Genomic DNA, 27,897 nt, shown 5'->3' on the forward strand with positions numbered 1-27,897 from the left:
TTTCCCCTCCCCGTCCTTTAAATTTTATTTATTTTTTTTGGGGTGCAAATTTTTTAATTTTTAATTTTCTCAGCAAGCGGGCGAGGCCGCGCGCGGCGCATCCCCCGCGGAAGGCGGCGGGAAACCGCGCGGCCCCAGAGCGGAACTGGCGCATGCCACGACCCGCCCTCGCCCGCTGACCCCCGCCGCTGCCCACCGCCGCCGGTCCGCACCCCGGCTTGCCGGCCCCTTCATGCTCGGGGACGAACATGCCGTTTTTGTAGCCGGGGGGCCCCCTCCTCTCGTCCCGCATGTTCAGGACCAAACGCTCGGTGCTCGTCCGGCGGCTCTGCGGAGCCGCGCGCCCGGCGGCGAGGAGGAAGAGGAGGCGGCGGCGCGGCGAAGCCCGGCGCGGCGGCGGCGGGGGCCGAGCCCGGCGCACTCTGGCGGGGGTCGCGGGTGCTGCCCGGGCCAAAGGCGCCGCGCGGCGGGCGGCGGCGGCGGGCGCGGGAGGCGGAACTGAGGCGCTTACCCACGCCGTGCTGGAAGCGGCTGAAGGAGCGGGCAACTGGAGGGGCTTGCTGCACGCCGTGGAGTCCGCGGCGGGACGCGGACCCCCTGCTGCTGCCCGCCAAGGCCGACTCGCGGCTGGGGCAGCACTGGTACCCGCTGCCGGTGCTGCTCTGCAAGGTGTTCCGCTGGCCCGACCTCCGCCACTGCTCAGAAGTGAAGCGGTTATGTTGCTGTGAATCCTACGGCAAGGCTCACCCCGAGCTCGTCTGCTGCAACCCGCACCACCTCACCGGGTCTGCGAGCTAGGTAACGGGCGGGGGAGGGTGCGGGGGGTGGTGCTGGGGATGCAGGGGGGGATGGAGGGGCTGCAGAGGTGCTAGGGGGTGGAGGAATTAACAGGGCTGTAAGGGATGGAGGGCATGCAGGAATAATATAGGGGGTGCAAGGGATGGAGGGCATAAAAGTGCAGGGGTTGGAGAGAATGCAGGGGTGCAGGGGCTAGAGGTGTGCAGGTGATGGAGGGATTGCGGGAATATAGGGGATACGGGGATGCAGGGGTATAGGAAATACAGAGTTGCAGGGGATGGAGGTGATGCAGGAGTATAAGGGTGCAGGGGATGGAGGGGATTCAGGGATATAGGGGTACAGGGTCTCAGGGGAGGGACGGGATGCAGGGGTACAGGGGAGGGAGGACATAAAGGGGTGCAGGGGATAGAGGTGTGCAGGAGATGGAAGGGTTGCAGGGGATGCATGTGTGAAGGGGATACAGGAACGCATGGGTGCAGCCCCACTCACCTCCCAGCCCACTAAACATTTTTTTTTTTCCTCCTGGAAAAAAAAAACAAACCCAAACAAACAAAAAACAACCAAAACCCCCAAAACAACCCACAACAAACGACAAAGCCCATCGCACACGCACAAAACCTTTCCACTGCCGTGGTTTATGTGTTTCTTCTGTATTTAGAGGAGGGGGTGACCCCCCCCTCCTTCCCCATCGGCGCCCCCTCCCTCCCGGGGGCCCGCGCTGCCTCCCGCGCCGTCCCGCGCGGTGCCGGGGGATTAGGGGCCGGGCGGCCCGGCGCTGCCCGCGGCTCCGCCGAGCCAAGGAGGCCCCGATCAGACAGCCCGAGCGCAATAGCAGGGAGACTGGCGCCAGAACGGACACCCTTTGTTTACTGAACAGCTAAATATCAAGGCAATACAAACGCGTCCCATCGCTGCCGCTGCCTCCAACCCCCAGAGCTAAGACAAACAGTTTTGCTAAAAGAATGCCACTGTTATCATAAGTTCCTATCTTTTTTCCTTTTTTTTTTTTTTTCTTTCTCATGGCTCTGCCTTTATTTTCTCTGTACTTTTCTAATTCCAGAGTCTCCCCCTCCGCCCTACTCCAGATATCCAATGGATTTTCTCAAACCAACTGGTAAGTGGACTTTTTTTCAATACAGATAAAAGAGAGATAAAAAAAGGGAAAACAGACCCTTTCTCAGGGAAAACAGTGTCCTGACTTTGTCATGCATTTCGTTTTTGGCCGCTTTAGTGCTTCTGTGCCTCTTGCTACCCCTGGAAGAATTAACATATAATTTATCTAAGCCACCCTGTGCACAAAGTAGGATTTTAAAACTCTGGCAGGAAACTCCAAGAGGGATTGCAATGCGGCACAGGCCTGTGCTGCTTGAGTCAGCCAGGAAAACCATGAGCTCCAGTTGAAAATGGCAATGCTCCCGCACCCCTGGGCGAATTTTTAGGGATTTAGGTTGGGATCCAGCACAGCATCTCCATGATGCCTGGGAATCTCAATGAACCTTGACAGACTTGTTAGAAATCTTTCTGAGTTTTATAGAAGCTTAATCCTGCCTCATCAGGTTGGAAAAAAAAAAAAAAAGAAACCCAGGAAAAGAGGTTGAAAAGTTTTTTTTCTTTTTTTTCTTTTTTTTTTTTCTTTTTTTAAAAGTTTTAGCACCACTCTGCATGCCTGTTGCTTGTAATTGAATGTCAGGGTGCCAGGGGAGAAGCCCATTTGAGGCTGGCACCAGCTCTTTTGCGGTTGTCTGCATAAACTCTTGGTTGGCAGTGAGCTCTCCGAGTGTGAGATAAATCAGGCTGGAAGGAGGAGAGGTGGGGGGAATCGGAAACGGGCGGGGGGGGGGGGGGGGGGGAGCTCGGAGGAGTAGCTCCTGGCTCCCTGAGGATTAGTGGATCTGGAGTGCTGGCTGGAGCACGGTGGTCTCTGTGGTCATGGCAGACAGGAGAGGCACGGCGGTGCAGGGAGGCAAAGGTAGAGGTATTTGTGAAGACCGATATCAGGTTATTTGTTTTGGGGTTTTTTGGGCCAAAGAAACGGCTTTTATTAAATTACCTGTCTTCAGTTTCTTGCGACTAAAAGAAACCCCAACCCTGAAGCTGCTTTGCTACCTTTGTGGGGTCCCGTCCTGCCCACTGCTCCCTTGGAGGCTGTACTGTTCTTTTTCCCCCTCTGCAAACTCCTTAAGAACACAGATAAGTGTTCTTAAGTGTTACTTAAGTAAGTTACTGTGTTAGTTGTAAGTTAAGTGTTAGATAAGTGTTGCTGTGCCTCCTGGAAATAAGCAGAGCTGTTTAACAAACAATCGGGTTACAAGGCATGAGATATTTTGCCTTGGTGTAAAAAACAGGAGATAAAAGCTTATGAATGGAAGAGGGATACTGGGAGTAGGTTCAGCACTCCAGGCATGTGCTGGGGTGCAGAAGGGTTGTTCTGTAAGAGACTCTGAGAGTCTGCTGGGTCACAAAGTTTTGTGGGAGTTGGCATCATTTTGACTGCATCCCTGGAGTGGTCCCCCAAGATTTCCTTATTTCTGCCTTCATGGCCTTTTCACCCATTGATGATCCTGGCATGGGGTGCAAAGGGGTTTGGAGCTGCAGGAGCGAAGGGTTAAAGCTTGGTTTTGGTTTCCTGATGAAGATGTTAGGATAAATCTATTAGCAGCATTTAAACATCCAGTCTGCCTCTGCCAGGATCTTATTTTCAGTTAGCTGAATGATATATTTATTCATTAGCAAGTGTTGACATAAGGTAGCAAAATGTGTGTAAACAGAAAAGCCGCAGAACATGAATGTGCCATTTCGAAAGGAAAAGTTATTCCTATCGGCCAATAGGAAGTGATTAACGCTGCCCATCGGAAGCACAGAAACAACTGGGTTACTCACCAAAAAGTCCTTTTTTTTTACTTTTTGAAAGAAAAATCCCTTTGGCAGCTGAGGTCTGACTAACGGGGCTGCGACAGGCGCAAGCGGAGCCTGGAAGTCTGTTGTGGCAGGTGGGTTTTGCAAGCTCAGGGTTTCTCAGTGTTTCCTCTGCGGAGGGTTTCCCGTCCCAGCATTGATGCCGTCTCCTGCGACAGTTCCCCAGCTGCTGTTGAGGATTGCTCGTCATGGGCTGGTTAGATGGGATGGGGAACAGTAGGTGACCGTGGGAAGGTGTGAGGATTTTTACCTGGCCGATGCACATCAGCTCTCTTCTCCCCAGGGATCTTGTGTGGGAACAGCCCTACATTTAGACTCTGGCAGCGGGTCTGGGGATGTTCATCCAGGAGGAAACTTCTGCTTTTCCATCAAGTTTGGTAGTGGTGATAAAAGTTTTTAAATGTTTAGTGCTAAGCCTTGTAAGTGATTCATATGGGCAGACAGGCAGGTAGCACCTGAACTGGTGATCATAGAATCAAATAATAGTTTGTGTTGGGAGAGACTTTAAAAGCCATCTGGTCCAGCCCTCCTGCAGTGATCAGGGACATCTTCGACTAGAACTGGTTGCTCACAGTCCTATCCAGCCTGACCTTGAAGGTTTCCAGGGGTAGGGGGTCTCCCACCTTTGTGGGCAATCTGTGTCAATGCCTCACCACCCTCATGATGAACAGTTTCTTCCTTCTGTTTCCTCTAAATATCTCCTCTTCTAGTTAAAAACCCTTATGATGGGGATTAAATTGTGGGTTTTTTGGGTGATGGAGGCTGAGACAGGCTGTGTTGCAGGCTGGAGGAAAGCAGGGATGGACAGGGAGCTTGGAGTCTGTTGTAGGCAATGAAATGCCATGTCAGACTGTGTGTTGGTAGGGTAGATTTAGTGTTTGTGTCCTTGTAGACTGGAAAGATCTGCCCTTGATGGTTGGGTTACCTGTGGGAAGGCTGAAGGTCAGGCTGACTTGCTTGGCCATAGAGTCCCAGAAGGGTTTGGGTTGGAAGGGACCTTAAAGCTCACCTTCTTCCACGTATGGACAACTTCCACTACACCAGGTTGCTCCAAGCCCTGTCCAAGCTGGCCTTGAACTTGCTGGGGATCGGGGAGGGCTTTCATCAAGGAGAGGACTTTTCCTCTTCCTTAAGAGGATGTTTGCAGGGATGGATGATGATGGCTTGCTCTGGAGGTGTGGGGCTGCTCAGCATTCCTGATGTCCCTACAGGAGCTGCCACTTGCAGCTGTGTTGAAAGCGAGATGGACAGTAGTGCCCTCAAATAATTCAGGCAGATTGTTGATTCATCATTAAGCGAGACAAGGGGCTGCAAGTGGTTCCATTGTGCCCCTGCGTGACTGGTCATGGTGGTGCTGGAGTATGAGAGTGCAGGAGACTCGCTGAGATGTCTTTGCAGAGCCAAATGCCCTCCTGTGGCATCAACTTTCAGGGGAGCTGGAGGTTTGGCAGCTTCCAGGAGCTATTTGAGACCTTGCAAGGTTGGGCTGGTGGCCACCAGGAATAATTGTACGTCTCTGCAATGGTTTCATACTCTGGGAAGGCAGCGTTGGGAGGAGATTAATGTGCAGCAGGCTTGGATAAACCTCTGATCCTATGACCTGTATGGTGCTGAGGATAAAATGAGCCCTAGTACCCCTTACTAACAGGAACCCTGGGCAGCTCTGAAGGGGATGGGAAGAGTGTCCGGATGAATTCAGCCATGAGAGTCCTGCCTTTGGGCTTATCCCATACCTGACTGTCATGGTTGGTCTAGAGTTAAGGTGCATTAGCTCTGTGTTTTGTAAAGAGACTTCAGAGAGTGGTTCATAGATGAGGGGAACTGTCTGTTGGATAGTGGGACACAGGAAGGGAGCTGATGAAGTCATGAAAGCACATGCCCCTATTGCTAGTGTTGTGCATTTTAAGTTGGGATAGGATTCTGTTCTGCAAGTCCTGTCTGATGTGCTAACAGAGGACCTGGTCGTGTCTGATCCCTACAGCAAGAGAATGTGCAAAGGGCCAATTATGTTCCTTATCTGCAGGAACTCCTCGGGGAGCTGTAGCTGGGAGCAGAGGGAGCCCAGGGCAGGGCAGGGTGGTCCAACCTGCATTTAAGAAAGCATCTGTAGTCCAAGCAGGTTGAAGCTATCCCAAGGTAATGGTGGGGGGAATCTTCTATCTAGACTAGAAAGGGTTAAAAGAAGTGGAAAACTTGTTTCTTTAAAGCATAGAAAGCAGGACAAGGCATTTAGGGAGCCAAGGCATTTAGAGAGCGTATGGTATACAGTGTTTCACAAGTAAGTCTATTTCCTGTCTCCCCTATTGTTTTCGGTTTGATTAAGTATATCCTGTTAAACTGTATATTCCTGTTAGGGCTTCTACTTCACTCTGATAAAATGAGGTTATGCAGACAGGAATTTCTTATTCACTGGGATTTCAGGGATGGGATCTGGAAGAATTGCTTTATCAGTAGGGAGAAAATCACCTCTGCTCTCCTGGTGGTGGCCCTCGCTTTGAGATACAGATGTGAGCGAAATGATGTCATTAGGGAGCCCAAATTTGATGAAGCCTAAAGCCCCTAAGGACCAGAAAGTTGCATGAACTTTACAGGTCTTCTCAGGCTTGTCCTTGAGCTTGTAGTTCTGCATGGTAGTGACCAAGAAGCTGGAGTTTGCATGTAAGACCAGGAGATCAGTGTTGGCTTCTGACTTGTCACCTGGCGGAGCAGGCTTGGGATGGAAAGGTCCAGACCTTGAGCTCCAACAGCTCCACACATCAAGAGAAACCTCTAATGGAGCAGCCAGTCTTACCCTGCCCTCTGACTGTGAGTGGAGTAGGTCCAGTTGCCCACCTGTCCCAGGAGTTGACAGCAAGATCTGTCAGAGCTGGCGGTGACAAAAATTGAGCATGGGAACGCAAACTTAGCCCGTTTGCCGCAAAAAGGCGGCGATGAGACGTTTCCCTTTCGGTTCCCTTTTTGGTGAGTTACAGGTGTCGACTAAATCGGGTGCATAAAGCCATGATTTAAGCATTTTTGGAAGCTCGCTTACATCAGGACGGTGACAACCTTGATCTCCTTACCCGGTGACGGGGCCGGAGAGGTGGCAGCCAGCCTGTAATTTCTGCCGGTCTATAATCAGCGTTGGCTGGCGATGAAGCGCAGCCTTGACTGAGACAACGAGTTAGGGTGGATGCTTCTTGATGAACTACTGTCTCTGCGCGGACAATTAGTAATCGCTTCCTGCTAAGCCCTTTGGAATGTGTGTCCTGCTTGCGGCGATGCTGGGAGCCTTCAAAGAACCACCTATATACTGATTATTCTTTTTTTTTTTTTTTTCCCTTTTCCTCTGCTCCAGCAGATTGTCCAGACTCTGTGCCTTCCTCCACTGAAACAGGGGGAACTAATTGTCTAGCCCCTGGGGGGCTTTCAGGTAAGACATCTCTTGTTGTCCTTGATCTTGGCTGTGGGTTGCATTGACCAGGGGTCCTGAGGGAAGGCGAAATGATGCTGGGGGGATTTGGGAATGTGTGTCACTGAGAAAGGTGTGCTCAAAGGGGAAGCTGGGTTTCACTTCGGTGGCAGCTGTGTACATCTCGTGCAGAGGATGTGTTGAAATCCCAGGTGAGGTTCTCCTTTGAATTCCAGCCTTATGGCTCCATTCATTTTTGGACTGAGGCAGGAGGAGGTGTGCTGGGGAAGGCTAAGTGATGTTGACTGACTGTTCATTTGGATCTGTGGATTATGGGAGTAGATGTACTTTTAGGAAGGATTCAATGTCAGGGTCTCCTTGACTTGGTGGTGGTGGTGGTGACATCTCTTGTCTCTGGGATGAGAGCCATGCTTGGACTTTGCTCCAGGTAAGACCGTCAGCACCTTGCATCTGATGCACAAGGGTCATAGTGCCCGGGGAGGAAAGGTGGTTCTGTTTCATGCAGAGATTATTGCAGAGGGAGTCGGTGATCCTCATGGATCCCTTCCAACTTGATATATTCTACGATCGCCCATTTGCCATCTCCTTCAGCCCGCAGGTGCTGTTACACAGTGCAGGGCTGGAAGGCACCCCTCTTTCCTCACCCTGCTTGGGCTTTTCATAGAAATACAGAATGGTTTGGGTTGGAAAGGACCTTATAAAGGTCACCTAGTCCAACTCCCAACCGCTTTTCCAAGGTGTGATATCTCCAACGCTGCATGTCCCATTCCGGATTGGACAGCTTTGTGGCTGGGCTCTGTCTCCACCAGCATTAAAGTGTCTGAAACCCTGTACCTGCAAGTACTTGCTGATGTTTGAAGGTGCTTCCCTTTGTGGTGATGTCTCCTTGATTTATGATTTATTCATCGCCCTGAAACTGGAATTCAGAAGTAGGTCGGCGGCGGCCGCACGCGCGCGTGCATCTGCCCCTGCCTCTCTCCAGGAATTGCGTTTGGTGTGGATGTCTTTAAGTGAGCCTTGTTTGTTTTTTTTTGGGTGTAATATATACCCTGTCTGTTATTTGAGAGGGGAGCATATTGTTTGTTCAAAGGCCCTAATGAGAATTAATCAAACGAAGGGGGAGAGGGAACAGAGAAGCTTGTTGCTGTTTTGTTTTGTTTTGTTTTTTTTTTAAATTCAGAAGACTTTGGGGTTTTTTATTTTTTTTTGCTATTGGAGCCTATAGCTTCAGGGAATTAAAAAAAAAAAGAGACTGTGGAAAGAAAAGACAAGAAGCAAAACAACACAATAAATAAGGATGTTGTTAGATCTTTTTTTTTTTTCCTTTTTCCTCCTGAAATACACCCATTGCAGAGGGGAGGAGAGAGTTCAGTTCCACAGGATACCACATGAAATAAGCAGAGGAAGTACTCGCTTTTAAAAGGGGGCTTTCTGTAAGGTTCAGCCTTTTGATAACATCTCGTCTGGCTGCTCTGCTCCCGAAGGGAAGGCGGGAGGTGGGGGCTTGGACTGCAGGAAATAACATGGCTCGTTCCTGGTGCCTCCTAAAGGGCCATGGAAGGGGACCTCTAGCTCCTTAATTGAGCTTCTTCCCCCAGTGAAAGCACATTTCCACCTGAAAATACATTTTTTACTTACTTTATTATATTGTTATTATTTCACTGGATTTTCTTTTTTTTTTTTTTTTTTTTTTTGTCTCCCTTATCAAAGGTTCCCCCCTCTCCCCAAGCCTGGAAACAGAACCTTTTATGATCATTAACCGCTCTTTTTTTCCTCCCCAAATGTAATTGTAGCCATTTAGTTTAATGAGGAGCTGATAGGAGAGTTGGCTCATGAAGGGATACGGTTAGCTACCCAAGCCCTGAAACAAAGCCGAATGCCTCCACATGAAAGAGCATTTGTTTTGAATTTGCTCTGATTTACTGGCATCTCCCTTCCGCGTGCAGAAGTGCAGAGCTGAAAATTCCCAACTGGAGGGACCGAGTCAAGAAAGGAAAATAAACGCACTTTGCAACAATCCTCCAAAGCTCACTTTCTCCTCCTTTTTTTTTTTCCTACCCCCTCCTGCATATTTTAGTTAGCAGGAGAGTGTGTTTGAAGGGGGCTTTAATGAGTTATTGGCAGGGTACACGGCCCGCTCTTCGGCTTGGTCTTACCTATGTTTGGGTAGATGGGGATGGGTGACGCTGGGTGGAGAGTCCAGCATCCCTCATCCCCTCCAGAACTGCACAGGTTGGATTTGCAGCTCTTTGATGAAAGGATGACTTAAGAAAAGAAAAAAAAAAAAAAACAAACATTTTGGTAGTTTGGAAACTGTACTGGGTGGCTGAGGAGAAAGATATCATGGTGGGTGGTGGTGGGTTCCTGTAGCACTGCGGGCTTTGGCCATCAGTGATGGGCTGTGGATGCTGCTGTAGCAGTGGAGATCAAGGTCAGTAGACCTGCTCTGATGTGTTGAAGTTGGAAGAGCAGGATATAGCAAGGAAGACTGCTCTCAGCCCTGAGAATTTGGGAATAGGGACAGCCAGGGGTTTGCAGCCCCTCTGGCAGGGAAACCACATGGGGGGGTTGAGGGGGTGGTGGCAAGGGGAGCATTAAAGGGGCTCAAAGCAAGAACCCCTTGCAGCTCTCTATGAGGATCCTTTGATGATGAGGAGTCTCAGATCCAGCCCCCACCGGGGTCTGTCTCTTTCTGGAGGCTGAAGGCAGTTTTGTTGATGGATACCAGAGGCGCTGGAGGATGTGGTGGGGGAAGGGGAGCGGCGTGGCCGGGGAGATGTACGGGGAGTGTTTCCCCTTTGTGATAACTGATCTGAGCTGTTCCTTTCCTCCCTCCTTCTTCTCTCTGTTCTCCTTCCTGACCCAGGAATGCAATATTTGGCAGTCCTTCACACCGTGCTTGGTGTCCTCTTCTCATCCCTCCTCTGCTCTCTCTTCCCCCGCCATCCTCTTCTCCAGCTGATGGACCTCGCGCTTTCCCTGAGGCACTGAATCTCACTTATGTGTTCTTGCCTTTATTTTTTTTCTTATATCATCTTTATTTTTGTCAGTGGTCAGTCTGTGGGTAGGGCAGGACTCCTTGCTCACGTTATCTCCCACTGACATGGCTGTGCTCGGGTATTACCAGCCAGATCCTCTCTGCCCTCAGTGTGGTTAAAGAGCAAAAATATCCCATTTGAGATAAAAATAATTCCTGTAAATGGGAGACAGAGGGTGCTTTTCCTGTATTTTGAGCTGACTTGTTCTCAGCAGATGTGTTTGGTTATGACTTCTTTCAAACAAGCAAAGCTATGCTTGGAGAGCCTGGAGGTGGCTGGCCAGTGGTCCAGTGGCATTGGATTGGTGGGAGTGAAATTCCTGTGGGACCCATGGAGAAGCTCTGCTCCAAGGGTAGAAGTGAGCAGATAGTGTTTGATGGTGTTGGTGCTGGGTCTCCATGAAGTGTGATCCCCCAGCCCTGGACATCTCTGTCTTGACCCCTGTGTGGTGTGGGACTAGTGGCTCTTGGGTGATGGGAGGTTGTGGTGTCCACAGTGGGTGAGAGGGTGACTCTCCAGCAGGACAGGTGAATAGTGCTGGATCTGCTGGCAAAGCAAAGCTCTCCAAGAAGCTCAGAGCTTGTCATCAGAGAGGGAAAGCAAGATGAGCTGGCTTGTGTCCTCACCGCCTCCACTGCTCTTTTATTTATAGAGGTTGTTCCTAAAATACCAAACCCGAGAGTTTACCCAGATTTTGGCCCAATCCTGTTCACTTGCCCAGACTCTGGAACTGCCTCAGGGTTTCCAAGAGCCAGTGTATGTTGAGTGATGATGCTTGGTGAACGCTGGACCAAGGCTCTGCAAGGCTTGAGGCTGGGAGACCTGCAAGGCGCTTCTGCAGCAGGCACAGACTCAGTTTCTCCCCCCCAACTCCACACCAAAAAGATGGGGAAAAGACCTCCATAGGCTGGAAAAGCATCAGCATCGCTCCCTGCTGTGGGACCTTGTCTGGTTTAAGGGACCTCTTGGCTGATTGACATTTCATTCCAAAATTGCGGACAGGCCGGGAATGTTTCACTATGCCTCTGATCCCTGCTGGTATCTGCTCACCAGGGAAGAAGCACCTTGTCCAAATCCGGAGCTATTTGCCCCCCGAAGCGGCTCCCCACTGCTTTCCCCCCGCCCATGTAAACAGGATCCTGAGCTGTTCCTCTGCCAGAGTCCTGCCTGTGTTTTCCCATTCCCCCTACTTCCACCTCTATCTCCTACAGAGTTTATAACCTCCTGTGAAATGCCTTTATTTACAAATTGGCATCCTATTATAATCTGAAATTGAGACTTCTTCCTGTGGAACTAGGATTGTATATTTGTCCCAGGGATAAACAATTGCTTGGGAATTTTTTTTTCTTTAAGTCACTTATTTTTGGTTTATTTTTGAGCTTGTGTCCTTTTAATATTTTTTTTTTTTTTATTTGCTTTGAGCTTCTCGGGGCATTGCACTCTTTCCTTCCCAGCCTCGTTGGAGACACGGCTCCCCCCTCCCCCATACCCCCTTGCCTACCTAAAAACCACCGTCCTGTCCTGGAAAGGACAAGGTTATCAGGGGTTAACGCCAGGATGACAGCACTGGAGCCTCTGGAGCAGAGCAGGCTGCCTGCCAGACTAGGAGCCTCCCGGCTCGCCTCGCACATCATCTGACCGTGGCCGACTGGGAGGAGGGAGCCGGCGCTTGGCATCGGCCCCGGGCTCTTGGCTTGGCCACCCGCTCCGGTTCCTTGAGCCCCGTGAGGGCTCTTTTTTTTTTTTTTTAAGGGGGTTCTCACCCTGTGGGGACCCCCCTGGGACATGGCCAGGATAGTCCCTGTGCTGCTGCGGGGATGCAGGGGGCATCCTCCTCGCAGCTCCGCGCGTTTTGCTGGACAAAATCCTTCCAAAGCAAATAGAATCCATTTAATAATTACTTTTAAGTGCTCCAGAGCCTCTTGAGCCTTTCCTAGATACTCTTCTATGATGTGTTTTATAAAGACATGGTGGCAGAGGTGCTCCCCCCATTAGGTACTGGTTATTTCAGTCCGTACCTGTACAGGTCCATTAAATCCATTTTTCCAGGTGCCGATTGATTTTCCCAACCTTTGGAACAGCTGATGATAAAATGCAGAAGAAGAACCCTCAACCAGAATCCACCATGGTGGGGGATGGTGGTGTGGACCAATGATGGGGACTGTGAGGGGAACAATCGCATTTTAATCCCTGTACGTGGCACTTTTTAGGGAGTAATGAGGGCGCAAAGGAGAATTTTGGAAGTTAGGTGTCAATCCAAACTGTGCCCTGCTCGCAGTGGCCACCCCGATGAGCGCCGGCAACTTGATCATTGGGGACATTTAAAACTCGATGGGACAAAAACACTCGTAGAGGAGCAGCCCCGGGCTGGCAGGGATTCGGGCTGCATCGTTTCCATCCCTGCTGTCTGCCAGTGGGTATCACTTACACTAGAGGAACCAGTAACATTATCCACATGCATTTCCCCGCCACCGGCATGGGGGGATGCCTATTTCGAACGGCGTCGGCCAAGATCGTAAACCTCCATGCTGGCTTGAAACGGGGTACACCCCATTTTGGGGCGCACGGGAAGAACACTGTGTGCAAGGACCCGCTCCCCAGCCCTAGCTGTGCCCCGGCAGGGCCACGGGCTGGGCAGGTGGGTGGGTGCCAGCCCCACCGCCGTCCCCCGGCGTGAATTGACCACCCGTCAGCCCTTGGCCATCGCCTGCCTACTGTCACAAAGGAGCTTCCTTTCCAGTTATTTTTCAGCGGCCGACGATATTCATAACCGCCGAGGCAACGTTCTCTGCTCTAGCCGCCCTTGCTTGCCTAATCGCTTTTGTTTCGCCCCCGCCTCGCTGCCGGCGCGGCCCCGGTGCCGCCGGGGTACCGGCTGCGTCACGGCTGCTGTTGAGGAACAGAGGGCACGGAGGGCCTGATCCTGCTCGGGGCTGAGGTCGGGCGAGGGAAGGAGCTCTCAGCGGCTCGCAGGATTTCCGCCTGCTGTCTTTGGATTAGCCCCTGGGTTCTCTCTCTCTCTCTCTCTCTCTCCCATTCTCTCTCTCTCTTTTTTTTTTTTTTATTCTTCAACTTCTTCTTTTAATAAAGACAACGTCTTGGGTGTTGCCATCTGCTTCTTCCTCTGCAGGTTATTTTATTTTACGTCTGTTCTCTTTTATTATTTTGTTGCTTTTTTTTCTTCTTCTATTTCTTCTTTTTTCTTCTTTTTCCTTCTGTTTTCCTTCTTTTTCTTCTTTTTCTCCTTCTTTTTCTCCTTCATTTTCTCCTACTTTTTTTCTTTCCTCCTTCTTCCTTCTTCTTTTTCTTCTTATACTTGTTTTCCTTCTTCTTCCTGTTTTTCCTCTTATTCTCGTTTTCCTTCTTTTTATATTTTCCTTTGTAATGCAAGGAAAAAAAAACTTTTGTGGGCAGGCATTGCAGGGATTTTCCATCCCCATCCAGGGAAGGGTGGGGGCTCGGATCCCCTGTGCACAAACCTGCTGTGAGAGCCACCCTTGGGGGGGATCTTTGCCCATGGTCTCAAGTCATCGGTTCCAAAAAGCTTTTTCCAGGGGGTTTTGTGCTGTTGGGGATGTGATGTGGTGTTTGCTAGCAGATGGCCCTACTCTCTTCTTTCTTTTTGCTTTTCTTTTTTATTAATTTTTCTCTTGGTTTTTTTTCCTCTCCCCTCTTTTGGGTTACCATTCAAATGCGTGATGATAACTTTCACCCTGTTAATTAACAGGAAACATTGGGACAAGACAGGAAATTACATCAGTCTTTTATGAGGAAAGAGCCAAGAAAAAAAAATGCAAGAAAACATAGTTATTAGTGAAAGGAAAGAAAGTGCCAGGGGAGGAGGAGAAAGAAGGAGAAAAAAAGGGAGGATAAAACACCATCCCATAGGCCCTGCTTTTCCGAGGGAGGCTGCTCCAGCACTTGATTTTATTTTTATTGTATTGAAAAATATTTGTCTAGAAGGGTCACCTTTGCTTGAGTGCGACGTTCTGGCTTCCCAAGGAATCTTTTTTTTTTTATTTTCATGCTTTTTCTCAGCTTCCTTCCCCAAACTGTGAGGCCTAGGAAGTTCTTGGCTGGGAGACTAATTTTGGTTTGGCTGCTCAGCCCTTCAAATTGGTCCCCACCCAGTATCATTATCTTGGTTTTAACTTGCAAGGGGAAAAGAAAAAAAATAAAAAAACCACCCTGTAAGAGCTGGCTCAGCCCTTCTCTACCCTTTTAACCTCACTGAATAAAAAAACCATACTGGCTTCAGCCTCCCCGGCTGGATTGTGCTGGCAGTGCTGAAGCACCGTGGGATGGTTGCAGGAGGTCCTGGTGATGCTCTTGTGATGTTTCTCTGTGTGTGATGGCTGCTACCTGGCTCTGTGGTCCTTCCTCATCCTCCCTCAGAGATGAAGTGAGATCCCTGGTGGGGTGCTGAGGTTTGGCAAGCCACCTTTGGGGTGAAGTCCTGGCTCCCTTGGGCTTTCCTGGCTTTTCCTTGAATACCTGGGTAGGTGGAAAGGCAAATTTTGCCATCATGAATAATTCAGAACAGCTGGGGGCTCTTAACCCTTGTTGCAAATATGTAGCTATAGATATACATCATAAGAGAGACTGTAGATGGTTAAATATTCAGCAAAATCTGTTCAGCCTATTTGTATAGGTTAATGTATATGGAGATAATATAGTCAATATACTATATGTATAATTATACAGGATATATTCAGTATATAATGAATATATTCAATATATTCATTGTATATTGGACAGATTCCATACTAGAATTCTATATTATACATATATAGGTTAAATAGATTTTGTTTGTTAGAACCAGACCTGCATCAATAAGTGCTGGCTTTGTGTTGGAGAAATGGGGCGGTTGGGAAGGTAGTGGAAGCTCAAACTTCTGTGGCTTTTGAAAGTGGTGAAGTTGACTCTGGATCCAATAATTTTTGGTGATGGAAACCTATGGGTTGAATTTAGGGATGATAAAAATTACCGGGCATCAGTGGTGAGGAGGAGGTCCCTCCATGGCGGGTGATGCAAAATAATACCAGAGGCGTTTTGTGTCTGTTCACACGCTGGTGTGCAAGGTGGGGCTTTGAGTGGAAAAGCAGGGAAAATGGCAAAATAGTCGAGAAACTAAACCCTGAGATGAGGTCCTGCTCGCCCATGTGGGATGGCTGTCAGTGACCCTGTGGCTGGGCTCTGACAGCACCTTCCCAGGCAGAGTGGATGGAGTAAATAACTCCATAAAGTCATTCTTCGAGCAGGAATCAAATAACAGGAGTTTTATTTGGAAAAGGAGCTGGGAGCCTGAAGTTACATCACTGCGTTTGAAGTGATGAATTCATTTACTTTGGAAGCCAGGCTGAGACTTCTTAGCTCACGATAAGGAACAAACCCATAAATCATAGGCAGAGGCCTGTAGTTTTCCTGTTCTTTGTCACAGCCAAGCATTGAAAATGTATCCTGGGTGTCAAGAGCAAGAAGCCTTGGCTCACCTGAGATGTTGCACTGGGGAAGCTGGTGTGGTGCTGGGTCTGCCAATCCTCAGATCCCCTGGGCTTTATCCCTGTGGGAAGGTGCTGCTGGGTCTCAGTGATGCCTGAATCCCTTGGGTTTTGTCCCCATGGGAGGATGCTTCCTGGGTCTCTGTGATGCCCAGATCCCTTGGGTTTTGTCTCCATGGGAGAATGCTGGTGACACACCAAATCCCCTGAGCTTTGTCCCCATGGGTGGATGCTGCTGGTTGTTGGTGATGCCCAACTTCTCTGGGCTTTGTCCCCGTGGGTGGATGCTCCTGGTTGCTGGTGACAGCACAAATCCTCTGAGCTTTGTCCCCATGGGAGGATGGTTCTGGGTGGTGGCACCCCGATGATGACATGGTCCCCTCCTGGGACCCTTCTCTGCTGTTGCCACCAAAACTGGGGTGAGATGAGCCACGAGGAGCTTTTTGGTGGTTTTTTTTTAATCTGGGTGCTGCCAACCTGCCCCGTTTTATAGCCTGGGGCAAACCTCTGCCGGCCTCCGTCTGTGAGAAGGGGGTGCCAGCTCCACCAGAGCGCGGGAGGGTTAATTACTTAATGAATATAATATTCTCTATAATTGCTATGCGTTATTAATCCAGAGCAAAGTGAGAGGCGAGGGGAGGGGTGTGTGCGTGGCCAGGCTTGCGAACTCCGTCCCAATGCCGTCCGTCCCGTCTGTCCATCCCACCCGTCCATCCCGCGCTTGCCCCCTGCGCGGGTCGGGGCTGGTGCTGTCCGTCTGTCCGTCCCTGGGTGGTGACCCTGCCTGTACTCCAGCGTGCTTTTCGCCTGCTCTTAGGAATAGGCGTGATTAGATTATGAAGGCAGACAGAAGTAATGATTAACTTTTTCAGTCTGCCTGCTGTCTCCAGTCTGGCGCTGGGTGTTTTTTTTTCCCCCTAAGTAGGCCCTGGCCCCGCGTCGACAGGGTATTAGGTTGTAAAGAAAGCCAGGAGGAATGAAGGCAAGTGAGGGAGGGGAAAGAGGAGGGAGGGAGCCTTTTCCATCGGATCCGGGACTGGAATTTATTGGCAGGAATGCAGTAAATGCTCCAAATGCCAGCCCAGCTAAACAGTTTTCATAATTGTTATGGAGCAGGGCACGACGAGCGTGAAAAGGACTTTTGTTCCTACCCTGCTTTTTCCATGCGTTTACATCCCTGTGAGGGAGATGCTGCTCTGGGAAAAGGAACTGGGGGAGGTGGGCTTTTTTTTTTTTTTTTTTTTGCCGGGGTGAGAAACATATATTTACGTCTGTTTTCAGTCTTTGGTGAGAATTCTGGGTTGGTGTGCTGCAGGGAGAGGCTTTTTTTTCAATACTGAAATGAGAACGGCAGTGATGCTGTGTCTGTGTCTGTATGGAATGCAGTTGGGGGGGGGGGAAAGAAAAAATCCTAACACACATCTGTGTATTGGGTATCCCATTTGGAAATCCTAGACTGCTCTACTTCAGTTTTTATTAAGGTCTTTACAAGGTTTTTAACGTGTAACCCACATAGCTACATGTTGTCAGTGGAGGGTTGTGGCTTTGGTGTGACTGTATCCCTACCCTCCCTAGGGCATCACCAGATACTGAGTGACCCTATTTGCAACAGTGGAGCTTTATTTTTAAATTACCAAAGCTTTTTAAGGCCGTCCTCTAAACTCGAGCTTGGTGGCTGCTTTGAGGGGATCAGTGATGCTGTGGCTGGCGTGGCCAGCTGGTGGCCTCTGGTGGCTTCAGTGTCTGTGGATTTATCCAGGAAAGGTGATGGGCAGGATGCTGCCACAGGAGCCTCCAGCACAACCCAAGTCGGGAAAGATATTTTGGCAAGCTCACCTCGCGTCTGATTTGCATCGCTGTAAGTCAGGATCCCTTTGTGTGCTGGTTTCTCTTTCTCAGAAGTTTTCTGGTTGAGATCTGGGTTGGGTATGGGTGGAGAAGAGGTGTGTCTTTGGTAGCTACTGCGGCTGAAGCATGGAGGTGGCTGCTCCTCTCTGTGAGCTGGGGCTGGTGCCATCCTTGAGTCACTTGGGGATCCCGTGGCATCATCTCATGAGCACTGGCTTGGGCTTCCTGTATTTTCCAGAGGAGCCTCTTGTCTGATTTGTTATGAAAGTGTGATTATTCCGGGTTGCTCTCAAGGAAGGGGAGGAGGTTGGAGGGTGCACAGGGCAGTGGAGCACCGTGCAGCACCTCCCGAGCCAGCAAGTCCTCCCACCAGCACGGGAGAACAGCAACAGGGACACATGCAGCGAAAATAGCATTTCTAGGGGTTTTCCACAAGGGTCTTCATGCCCTTGTGGCTATTTGGATGGCCTAGGTTTCTTAAAAATCCCATGGATGTTGGCAGGACCACTCTGGAAGGGTCTCCCCTCTTGAAGAATCCCTGTGTCTCACCCAACTGTTGGGCTGGAGCTTGGGGAAGGGATTCCCGTCCTACTGCTTTTTTGAAACAAGGGAAAAGTTTTCCCACACCTTTGAGGGGTGCAGAAGGAGAGGCAGATAAAGACGGTTCTTTAAATTAAAACTTCAAAAATAATTAGGCTGACTGTATACTAAACAACAGCAAAGAGGCCCATTTACTGTAAATATTATGAATGGATTTGGCTGGCTTCTTCATCCCCACCCTTCCTCTAAGGCTTTTCTCTGAGCTGAGTCGAAATTCGGCCTTCAGACAGCACGATACTCTATAATTTGCATGGCTGATGAGGCCTGAAGCCTGGTACGGAGGAAACTGGAGTCAGCTGGCTCCTCTAACCACTGGAGACAGGCAGACAGGCATTTTTGGTGTGTGCCTGTGTGCTTCCCCCCCCCGCTCCACCTCCTTGTAGCTCCAGCCTTGCTTGGCTTTTAAAGAGAATGGTCACAAAAAAAGGGTTCTTCTCTTCTGGAGTCGTTTTTAGCCGTGGTAATTGATTAATCACCGTAATTAGACAGGAACAGTGACTAATGGGATGTTTATGAATCAAATTTCTGGTTTGGTGGACTCCATGAACTCAGCAGTTTCACTTGGGTTCTTTCTTTGCTGTCCTGCAATGCAGGGGACATTGATCACCCCATATTTTTCAAACTTGAACACCTCTCCTGATTCAACCTTGGTGTCTGCCATGCTGGTGTGTGCTTTGTGTGCAACATTCTTAGAGGGCTCCTTTCTCACTTTACTTTCTTGATTTTATTGTCCCATCCCTGAATTAACCCTCAAAAGGTCAGGGCTGGGTTCCAGGCTGGGAGAAAGTTGGCTCAAGATGCCACCAAGCTGGGGTGGGAGCCTGAGGGGATGTCCTCAAGGGTGAGTCATCTCTACCCACCATCTCACCTGACCTCATTTTTGTCCTGATTTCACAAGGGGGTTTCCCAGCTGTGGTGAAGGTCATGGAAGTTCTTGGTTGGGTCACCTGGGGACTGAGTGGAGCACTCCCAAACTTGTAGGTGGCCACTGAGTCAAATCTGAGCCAAAGCCCCAGAAATATTGGGAAATAAGAGACTCCTTCCCCTAGTGGCTTCTGCCATGTTTTATCCTCTTTGTCCTCATTGAACTCGCCCTTAGACAACATCAGCAAACTGAAGTCTTGTGGGGAAACTCAGGTGGATGTTTATTTTCATGCAAGGTTGACTGATTTTGCAAGGAGCCAGGAGCCATTTGAGTGATTGGGTGGACAACTTGCTAATAAATTAAAGAAATAATCTTAAGGCTCTTTAGCCTGCCTGACTACTGTATATGCTGAGTAATAAGAGCTGCCTAATTAGGCATAGACACAAATTTATGGTCTAGCCTGTCAATCCGCGGATTAAGGACTGCATAAGTACCTACTGACACGATGGGCTGTAATGGCTCCTAAAGAGATGTTATGGTCTATCGTGTCAATAATCCACAGATTAAAGGCTCCCTAAGTATGTGTTGACGTGACTGACTGTCTCAGCTCTTTGGGGGCTCTTGTGCTGGTGAGGTGGACAGACCCCACAGGCCACCTTGGGCGGTGGCATCCCTGCAGTAGGTAAGGGTTTATTTTCTCTGCAAACAACAGGAGCTTAACACATAACCATCCCCTAAATTAGGCTTTCAGAAACCATCCCAGCCATCAAAATCAGGGGGTGGTGAGGAAGGTGAAGCTGTCTAGCCCTTGTGTGCAGGGAGATATAAAAGGTTTGGGGCAAACATTGCTGTGGGTGGTGTCTCCAGGGTGCCCACAAACTCCGTTAAAGGCACAAAGACCCTTTTCTGCAGCAGGGTATATCCTTTAATTTGGATTTTTTTTTTTCCCTTTGCTTTTGCAAAACATACCTGGAAATCTGGCTTTAAGTATTTTTCTTGGGGTTTCATTTGTTTTGTTTTGTTTTGTTTTGTTTTGTCCGTTCACCCCTGTAAATAACCTGAGATTTAACTTTCGGGCGCCCATTTTATTTTGTTTTGATGAGCATGTCATGCTCTGCGTTCTCCTCACCCTGATGTTATGCCACTTCACTTCTCGAGTTAGGGCTTTGGGGGGGGATGTGTTTTTCCCGAGATCCTACAAAATCAGCACTTTCCAATAATAGGAGGGGCAAAGCGGCAACCAGAGTGCCCGAGCTGTCCTGAAGACCGCCTGGAAGAGCATGACAACAACAAAACCTGTAAAAAATTCCAGGTTTTGTGTCTCCATCTCAAAGAGTAGGAGAAGACAGTGATCACGTCTCTGCCCCGGGCACACAGATGCCACTTAAGGTCAGCCAAGAGAGATTACCGGGTGCGAGACGTGCTGAGCTTGGTCTCAGCCCCGGCCCAGCCAGACAACACGTTGTGCTGACACCAGTCCAGCCCGTTTTTTTTTTTTTAAGCACCGATCGCCCTCCGTATGTGCAGGTGGATAAAGGGGGAAGGACTGTAATGTGTTCATCTGCTCCTCAGCAGGTGCCCACAGCACTTGTTTTCCAGCAGAAAGCTGTCTCCTGGAAAGCTTGGCAGAGATCTCTCCGGGTCTCTGGGGTCCTCAACATGATAAGGGCGTGGAGCTGCTGGAGTGAGTCCAGAGGAGGCCATGGAGATGCTCCAAGGGCTGGAGCCCCTCTGCTCTGGAGCCAGGCTGGGAGAGCTGGGGGGGTTCACCTGGAGAAGAGAAGGATCCAGGGAGACCTGAGAGCCCCTTCCAGTGCCTAAAGGGGATCCAGGAGAGTTGGAGAGGGACTTGAGACACAGGCCTGGAGGGAGAGGACAGGGGAAATGGCTTCCCACTGTCACAGGACAGGGTTAGATGGGATATTGGGAAGGAATTGCTATCTGTGAGAGGGCAGGGTTAGATGGGATATTGGGAAGGAATTTTTGTCTGTGAGGGTGGTGAGACCCTTCATCCCAGATTGCCCAGAGAAGCTGTGGCTGCCCCATCCCTGGGAGTGTTGAAGGCCAGGTTGGACGTGGCTTGGAGCAACCATGTCTAGTGGAAGGTGTCTCTGCCCATGTCAGGGGGCTGGAATGAGATGGTCTTTAAAAGTCCTGTTCAACCCAAACCATTCTGTGATTCTGTGAAAATGAGAAGACTTTTGTTAGCAGTTCAGGGTAGATGCTACCATGGTGAGTGTTGCGTTAGGGTTGATGTTTGATGGGGAAGCCAGACCCAGGGGTCACAGAGGAATGAGGGAGAGGAGGGGGTGAGATGGTGAGTAGTTTAGGAAGAGCGTGAGAAGATGCTCGGGATCAAAACTGCCCTTTCAAAAAATAAATATATAAGTATATATATATATATATATATATATATATTAGAAAAAGCATTCATACATAGTTTGAAACAACTCTACAGTTGGATAATTTTATTGGCCTCTAATCCTAATATCATTGATGAAAGATCCAGTTACAGGCATTTAAAAACCTCATCAGGAACACCGTTTTATTCCCATTTTCAGCAGTGAGTTGTTATTATTGCAGATACTGGTGACGATTTTGACAGCTCTTGACGTGATCTGCTAGGGGCAGTCCTGGTGGGTGAGATAGCTCAGTGTGTGCTAAACTTGCTGTTTTCTTTCAAAGTCCGTTGATTGCAGGAAAACTTTTACCTATGTCAAAACAAAACAAAACAAAACACAAACAAAGGATCCCCAGCCCACCTCCCCTCCTTGTCCATGAACTTGGCCCTGGCACAAAAGGTGGACAGGAGCTACGTTGTTTTAGTTTATTACTATTACTTTTTAAATTCAGTTTTGCTAAAATGCTTTGGTTCTTTGTGAATTAAAAGAAAAACCCCAAACCACTTTTTCTTCCCAAATGCCTAATAAAACTGCTGGAGCTTGGAAAGAAAAACTGTGGATGACATGGTTTCATCAACTTAGAAGTGTTCATGTGATGGGGAGAAAAGCCACACCAGAAATTTCCTACCACTTCCAAGTGATGGGAGATATGAGTCCTCCTGCCATGGCTTGGAAGAACCAAGTGTGGGGCCTTTCTGTTAAACTTGGGTGTTTCCATGGTGTGAATCTCCCATACTCACCGTCCTCTGGACCCCATTGGTTTCAGCAGCTGTTAATTTTTTGGAGTTATTGCTTTGGTATCCAATCCTCCAGGATTTCTGTACGGATGAAGCGTTTTCAGCAGCATCCCTGCCTGGAGTAGGATGATGCCCTGAGCCCACAGGCGGCATGGGCACACCCCCAGTGTAGAGGCATCCTGGCTGTGGTCTCTTATTGAACAATTTTGGGCAGGATTTGGTGTCCCTGAGGGTCAAGGCAAGTGTTGGGGAACCTCACAGCCTCTTGTGCTGATTGGCATGTTAGAAAGTAGCTGGGATGGTGCTTTTATGGAGGACAAGGGTTGCGTTGGCAAAGTCAGGGCAGCCCCTCAGGAAAATTCAGGGAGGTGTGAAAAATACGGAGAAAAAAAGAGTTTTCCAGTGGGATTGAAATACTGTATAATATGGTTGTGCTGGGGCATCACTGGTGATGAACCGTCTGCATCAGAATTACAAAAAATGTCACCCTAAGGACTTTGGGGTATCAAGTTACTGCCTTGACATCCCCCCTCTGCGAGGAACTGTTGTGGGTGGTTGTTCCCCGTCTACCCAACTATGAGTTGATCAATAAAACTAATTCCCTAAATTCCCGAGGGCGGACTCACTTCATTTTCAGTTATTTCTATACTATTATTTTTGCACAATAAGCTTGCACAACGCGCTGGGGTAGGGTGGGGGGAGCCTGGCAGAGCCCCGAGACAGGCTGCAGTGGGAACCATGGAAAATCCTAATAAACCTGGCTGATAGCAGCAAATGGAGGGGTGCTTAATAACGAAATAATAGCGCGGATGTTTATAGCATTAAACATTATCATTGTTTGCTGGAATATGGGAACACTCCCGGTTTGCTGGGAGTTTTCCAGGCATTTAGAAAGGGATGTGTTTGCTCCGAGTTGCTCGTAAAAGCCATGCTTTTAACTCAAAACAGGGATCCCAAAGCGTTTGCAGCCGTTTGTGGGCTGTCGCACACGAGGGTGTCTTGAGGATGATGCGGCTGTGAATTTCCTGGGATCTGGGTTTTTGTGTGAGTTGGCAGAGAGCAGAGATGGGTGTTGGATGGTGGGTCCCTGCCATGACCCCAGGTTCCACGGGATGAACTGCATTTTTGGGCAAAATCCTTCTATTTGCTTCATTTGCACACATCATTGCCACCAAAAAAAGCCTTTTAGGGGGAAAAAAAAGAAAAGTCTGTCACTGTAGGAAGCATCTCTGAGTCATTTTTTCCTTCTCTCCTGCCCGGGTGATGCCACTGGCGTTTCCCACCCCTTTTCCTGGCGGATGCCAGAGCTGGGGAGGTGGGTGGGAGTGAGGAGGCTCTGATGGGGTCCCAACAACTGTGAAAAGCAGCTTTGGTGGCGGCTGGCAAGGAGGCCTGAGCCTGTTTATCCCAGCTCAGCCCTTATATTCTCATGGCTTTTTGACTAGACACCCAGTCAACAGCCGAAGCCCGCAAACGGAAGAGGCTCTGGCATATTTATGCTGTGTGCTGGCATCAGCTCCTTAAAAAAAAAAAAATATCCCGGATTACCTAAGATTCGTCCTTGAGGTCTGGTCACCCCGTGTCATTGAAAAACCTAGTGGGATTCATTCATGAACTTCCAGCCCTCCATAAAGGCCTGTTCATTCATTGCCAAGGCAGTTTGCTATTTTTTTTTCCCCTTTTTTTTTTTTCTTAAATGCTCTGACAATTAACTAACTCTTTGTAAGTGGCAACAGGCTGGTTGTTAAGTGGTCTTCACCAATGCAAGCACAAATACCAGGTGAAAAAGTCCTTTTTTCACCCTCTGCTCCCTCCTGATGTTCAAATAGATAAAAACCTATAGGAATTTCAGCAGGGATTCAATGGCTGTTGCTCCAGAATTCCCTCAGCTGCTGTAAAACCAAACCCAAGAGGCTCTGAACATCACTGGCAGGCAGTCAGTGGGGAGGAGGGTGGTGGGTGGTCAGTGCAGATCCCCCTGGATGCAGGACCATCCTCCTCATGGATCTAGAAGCATCCTTCCCCTGGATCCAGCATCATCCTCTCCAAATTCCTCTGTCTCCCAGGCATCCTGCACCCCAGTTCCTCCATCTCCCAGGCGGGTGGTGGAAACTCCACCTTTGGGGGTATTTCCTGCCCCTCTGAGTGCACCTTTAGGTGGGGGGCACCCTATTTGGGTTAGTGGGGAGGAAACCCAAACTGCCCACCCTGTCCCTCCTCCTCCTCTGTCCCTGGTTCCAGCAGAATATAAAGTTGTCTACAACAAAGTCTTGTGAGGCACCAAAAAAGGGAGGTGGGAGGACAAACCAAGCTGCACCTTGACAGATGCTGTCCCAGGGGCCGCCCCACCACGACTGGAACCCTCCCCCTGGTTTAACCTGGGAGCAAGGGTCCCTATTTTGAGGCAATACATGGCCAGGCCCATTTTTAGTAGCTGCCTCCAGCGACTGGAGAAATATTTTCCTCGCTGGCATAGAAATGAGGAAATTAAAAGTGTGTGGTTCTTTCTTTCTTTCTTTCTTTCTTTCTTTCTTTCTTTCTTTCTTTCTTTCTTTCTTTCTTTCTTTCTTTCTTTCTTTCTTTCTTTCTTTCTTTCTTTCCTTTCTTTCTTTTTCCTTCTTTCTTTCTTTCTCTTTCTTTCTTTCTTTCTTTCTTTCTTTCTTTCTTTCTTTCTTTCTTTCTCTCTTTCTTTCTCTCTCTCTCTCTCTCTTTCTCTCTTTCTCTCTTTCTCTCTTTCTCTCTTAGAAGCACAGTGCAGGGCTTCAAACACAACTCTGAGACGGGAGAAAAACGCCTGCGCTGAGGAAACGGGTTATTAATAGCAAAAAATTGAGAAAACAGGGAAGCCAGCGTGTTGCCATGGGGAAGGGGAGAATTGAGGAGCTGCAGGGAGGGCTTTGGGTTGCTGGGTCACCCACCATCCCATCTCCCATGGTGCAGGGGATTATTTTGGTAGTGCTCACTAACTTGCATTCCCAGTTAGTCGTTTTGTTTTGTTTTTTTTTTTTTTAAATATAATTATAGAGATGAATAGTTCCCAGGTCTTAACATGCCTACTGAGGCTGGAAGGAATTACCCACTGAGCAGCGCCAGCCTGCTAGGGATCCTCCATAAGGAAAAGGGGCTTTCTCACATTTTTTCCCTCCTCCTCCCTTGCTTTTTACTCCTGCATCATATCCTTGCTGCACACACAGGGTAGCTATCAGGAAGGAAGTTGAAAGAAGGGCTAAGGGAATTTAGTTCTAGGTTTTTTTTGAGTTTTTTTAAGCCATTTTTGTTAATAAGTGTGAGATTTTTTGTTCCATCTATCTCTTGGTGCTTCCCATGAGTTAGAGTTTTGTCTGACATGTCCATCCTCTCTATCACCCAGGCTCTATATCTGGGTAGGAAAAAGCCCCATGAACTGGGGGCAAGTTCCCATCCCCTCTGGTCCCATGGAGTGAACTTCAATGTGGTTTTCTTAGCAGCATCTCATGTTTTTTCTGTGCCTGTGAACAGTGGATCATTGTTTATGGAAATTATTCCACCATTTGTTGGGTAAAAATAAGGGACCTTAGTGTGTTTGGTCTTGATGGATGCTGCTAGCTGGAACATCTCCTCTCCTTTTGGCACTGAAGATGGTCCTGGTGTTGGTGTGGGTGAGGGTGACTGTGCCTCAGGGGCTGCTGGTATGTCTGAAGCCACCTTTAAAGATGGACCTGGTGATTTAGGACCCACAAATCCAGCTAAAGCTAGGCACTGGAACAGCACAGGAGTCCCCCAAACCTGGAAATGTTCTTGATAACATGACTTTTGGAAACAGAGGGTGTGCTGTGGATGTTGATTTGTGCATGGAGAGCATCATGAGGACATGGGCAGGGCAAGGTCCTGCCGTTTCTGCATCGCTTTTGGTTCTTATCAACACCCCTGGTGCTAAATTTCTCCTTTTTTTTTTTTGTTTTATTTTCTGTTGTTCCGTAGATTCTCAAGTTCTTCAGGAGCCAGGGGATAGGTCACACTGGTGTGTGGTGGCATACTGGGAAGAGAAGACGCGCGTGGGTCGGCTGTACTCTGTCCAAGAGCCCTCCCTGGATATCTTCTATGATCTACCTCAGGGGAATGGTTTCTGCCTCGGACAGCTCAACTCAGACAACAAAAGCCAACTGGTGCAGAAGGTCCGCAGCAAGATCGGCTACGGCATCCAGCTCACCAAGGAAGTGGACGGCGTGTGGGTGTACAACCGCAGCAGTTACCCCATCTTCATCAAGTCGGCCACACTGGACAACCCCGACTCCAGGACGTTGCTGGTTCACAAAGTGTTTCCGGGTTTTTCCATCAAGGCTTTTGACTACGAGAAGGCGTACAGCCTGCAGAGACCCAACGACCACGAGTTCATGCAGCAGCCGTGGACCGGATTTACCGTTCAGATCAGCTTTGTGAAAGGCTGGGGCCAGTGCTACACGAGACAGTTCATCAGCAGTTGCCCGTGCTGGTTGGAGGTTATTTTTAATAACCGATGACTCGAGACAGTGTGGACTCATGACATTTATACTACTTTGCTGCTACTATTTCCTTCTGAGTGCTTGCTTTTCATGCAAACTTTTTGGTTTTGTTTTGTTTTTGTTTGTTACCCCTCTCTTCGTTTTGAGAAATAGCTTATGGAAAGATATTTTTTTTTTTTTCTCGCCTTGGGGGTATTTTGATAAATATATCTATTTTTTAGAAGTGTGAATGACCAATGACTCAGAAGGGTGAGAGAAGGGTGCAAGGGGGATATCTAGAATCACATAAGATAATTATTTCACACCTTTGAAGGGGATCGACGGATTTGAAAGCCACTTGCTCTATGTTACAGCTCCTTCTCTTGGACAAATCAACAAGATACCTGTATTTTTTACGCACCACCTTCCCAACCCTGGTGACGGTGACACCGAGATCCCTTCCCCAGCGGTGCTAACCCTGCGTTGCCGCCGGAGGATGGTGCAAAACTTTCCCAACCGGGTCTTTTACCGACCCTTTTGAATTTTTATTGTGTTTTTCTTGTTGCTGGGTTCGTGTCTTGTCACTGTGTTCATCCTTCCACTGCTTTTTCCGTGTGTTTTACGGCCGTGGATTTGATGCAAGGGGAGAAAACAACAGCAGAGGAGCTTCGCCCATGGCCCGTGCTTGGTAATTTCAGCTGAGATGTGAAGCGACAGAAGCCTAAGCCTAAAAAAAAAAACCCAACCATAAAACAAAACAAAAGAAAAAAACCAAATGGGGAAAACAAAAAGACAAAGTGTTCACCATAGTTGGTCTGTTGTAACCTGCTTAGATCAGGTTATCCAGGTACCACCTTATCTGGAAATGCAGTTGTGCTTTCATTTCTTCTTGAATTCATACACGAGTATGATACTTTTACACTGTTCTTAGCTCAATGAGCATGTTTAGACCTTAACATAAGCTATTTTTCTAAATATAAAGGTTTAATTGAACAAGAGAGCATTCTCATTGGATCTTTAGCATTGTAGTGCTTTCGAAATACACACACACACACACAAAAAAAAAGGACTCCTTAAAAAACCCTGAGATTTATTAAAGAAAAAAAATGTATTTTATGTTATATATAAATATATTATTACTTGTAAATATAAAGACTTTTATAAGCATCATTATTTATGTATTGTGCAATGTGTATAAACGAGAAAAAATAAGAAAGATGCACTTTGCTTTAATATAAATGCAAATAACAAATGCCAAATTAAAAAAAAAAAAAAAAAAGAACACGAGATTGGTGTTTTTTCTATGGGTGTTATCATCCA

The 27,897-nt window shown here is 48.5% G+C and overlaps 1 protein-coding gene across 1 annotated transcript; it reads left to right on the forward strand.

Moving 5' to 3' along the window:
• The first annotated feature begins 290 nt into the window (after nt 1-290).
• Nucleotides 291-27,850, forward strand: SMAD7 (SMAD family member 7). Its single transcript, XM_008928614.3, is given in 9 exon segments — nt 291-327; nt 330-451; nt 454-543; nt 545-599; nt 602-778; nt 781-798; nt 1,859-1,912; nt 7,052-7,126; nt 26,078-27,850. Coding segments are annotated over 9 exon segments (1,167 nt in total). The 3' UTR covers nt 26,617-27,850.
• Nucleotides 27,851-27,897: the final 47 nt, after the last annotated feature.

The sequence above is a fragment of the Manacus vitellinus genome, unplaced genomic scaffold (assembly GCF_001715985.3).
Source record: "Manacus vitellinus isolate BGI_N305 unplaced genomic scaffold, ASM171598v3 scaffold_42_pilon, whole genome shotgun sequence".
Lineage (NCBI taxonomy): Eukaryota > Metazoa > Chordata > Aves > Passeriformes > Pipridae > Manacus > Manacus vitellinus.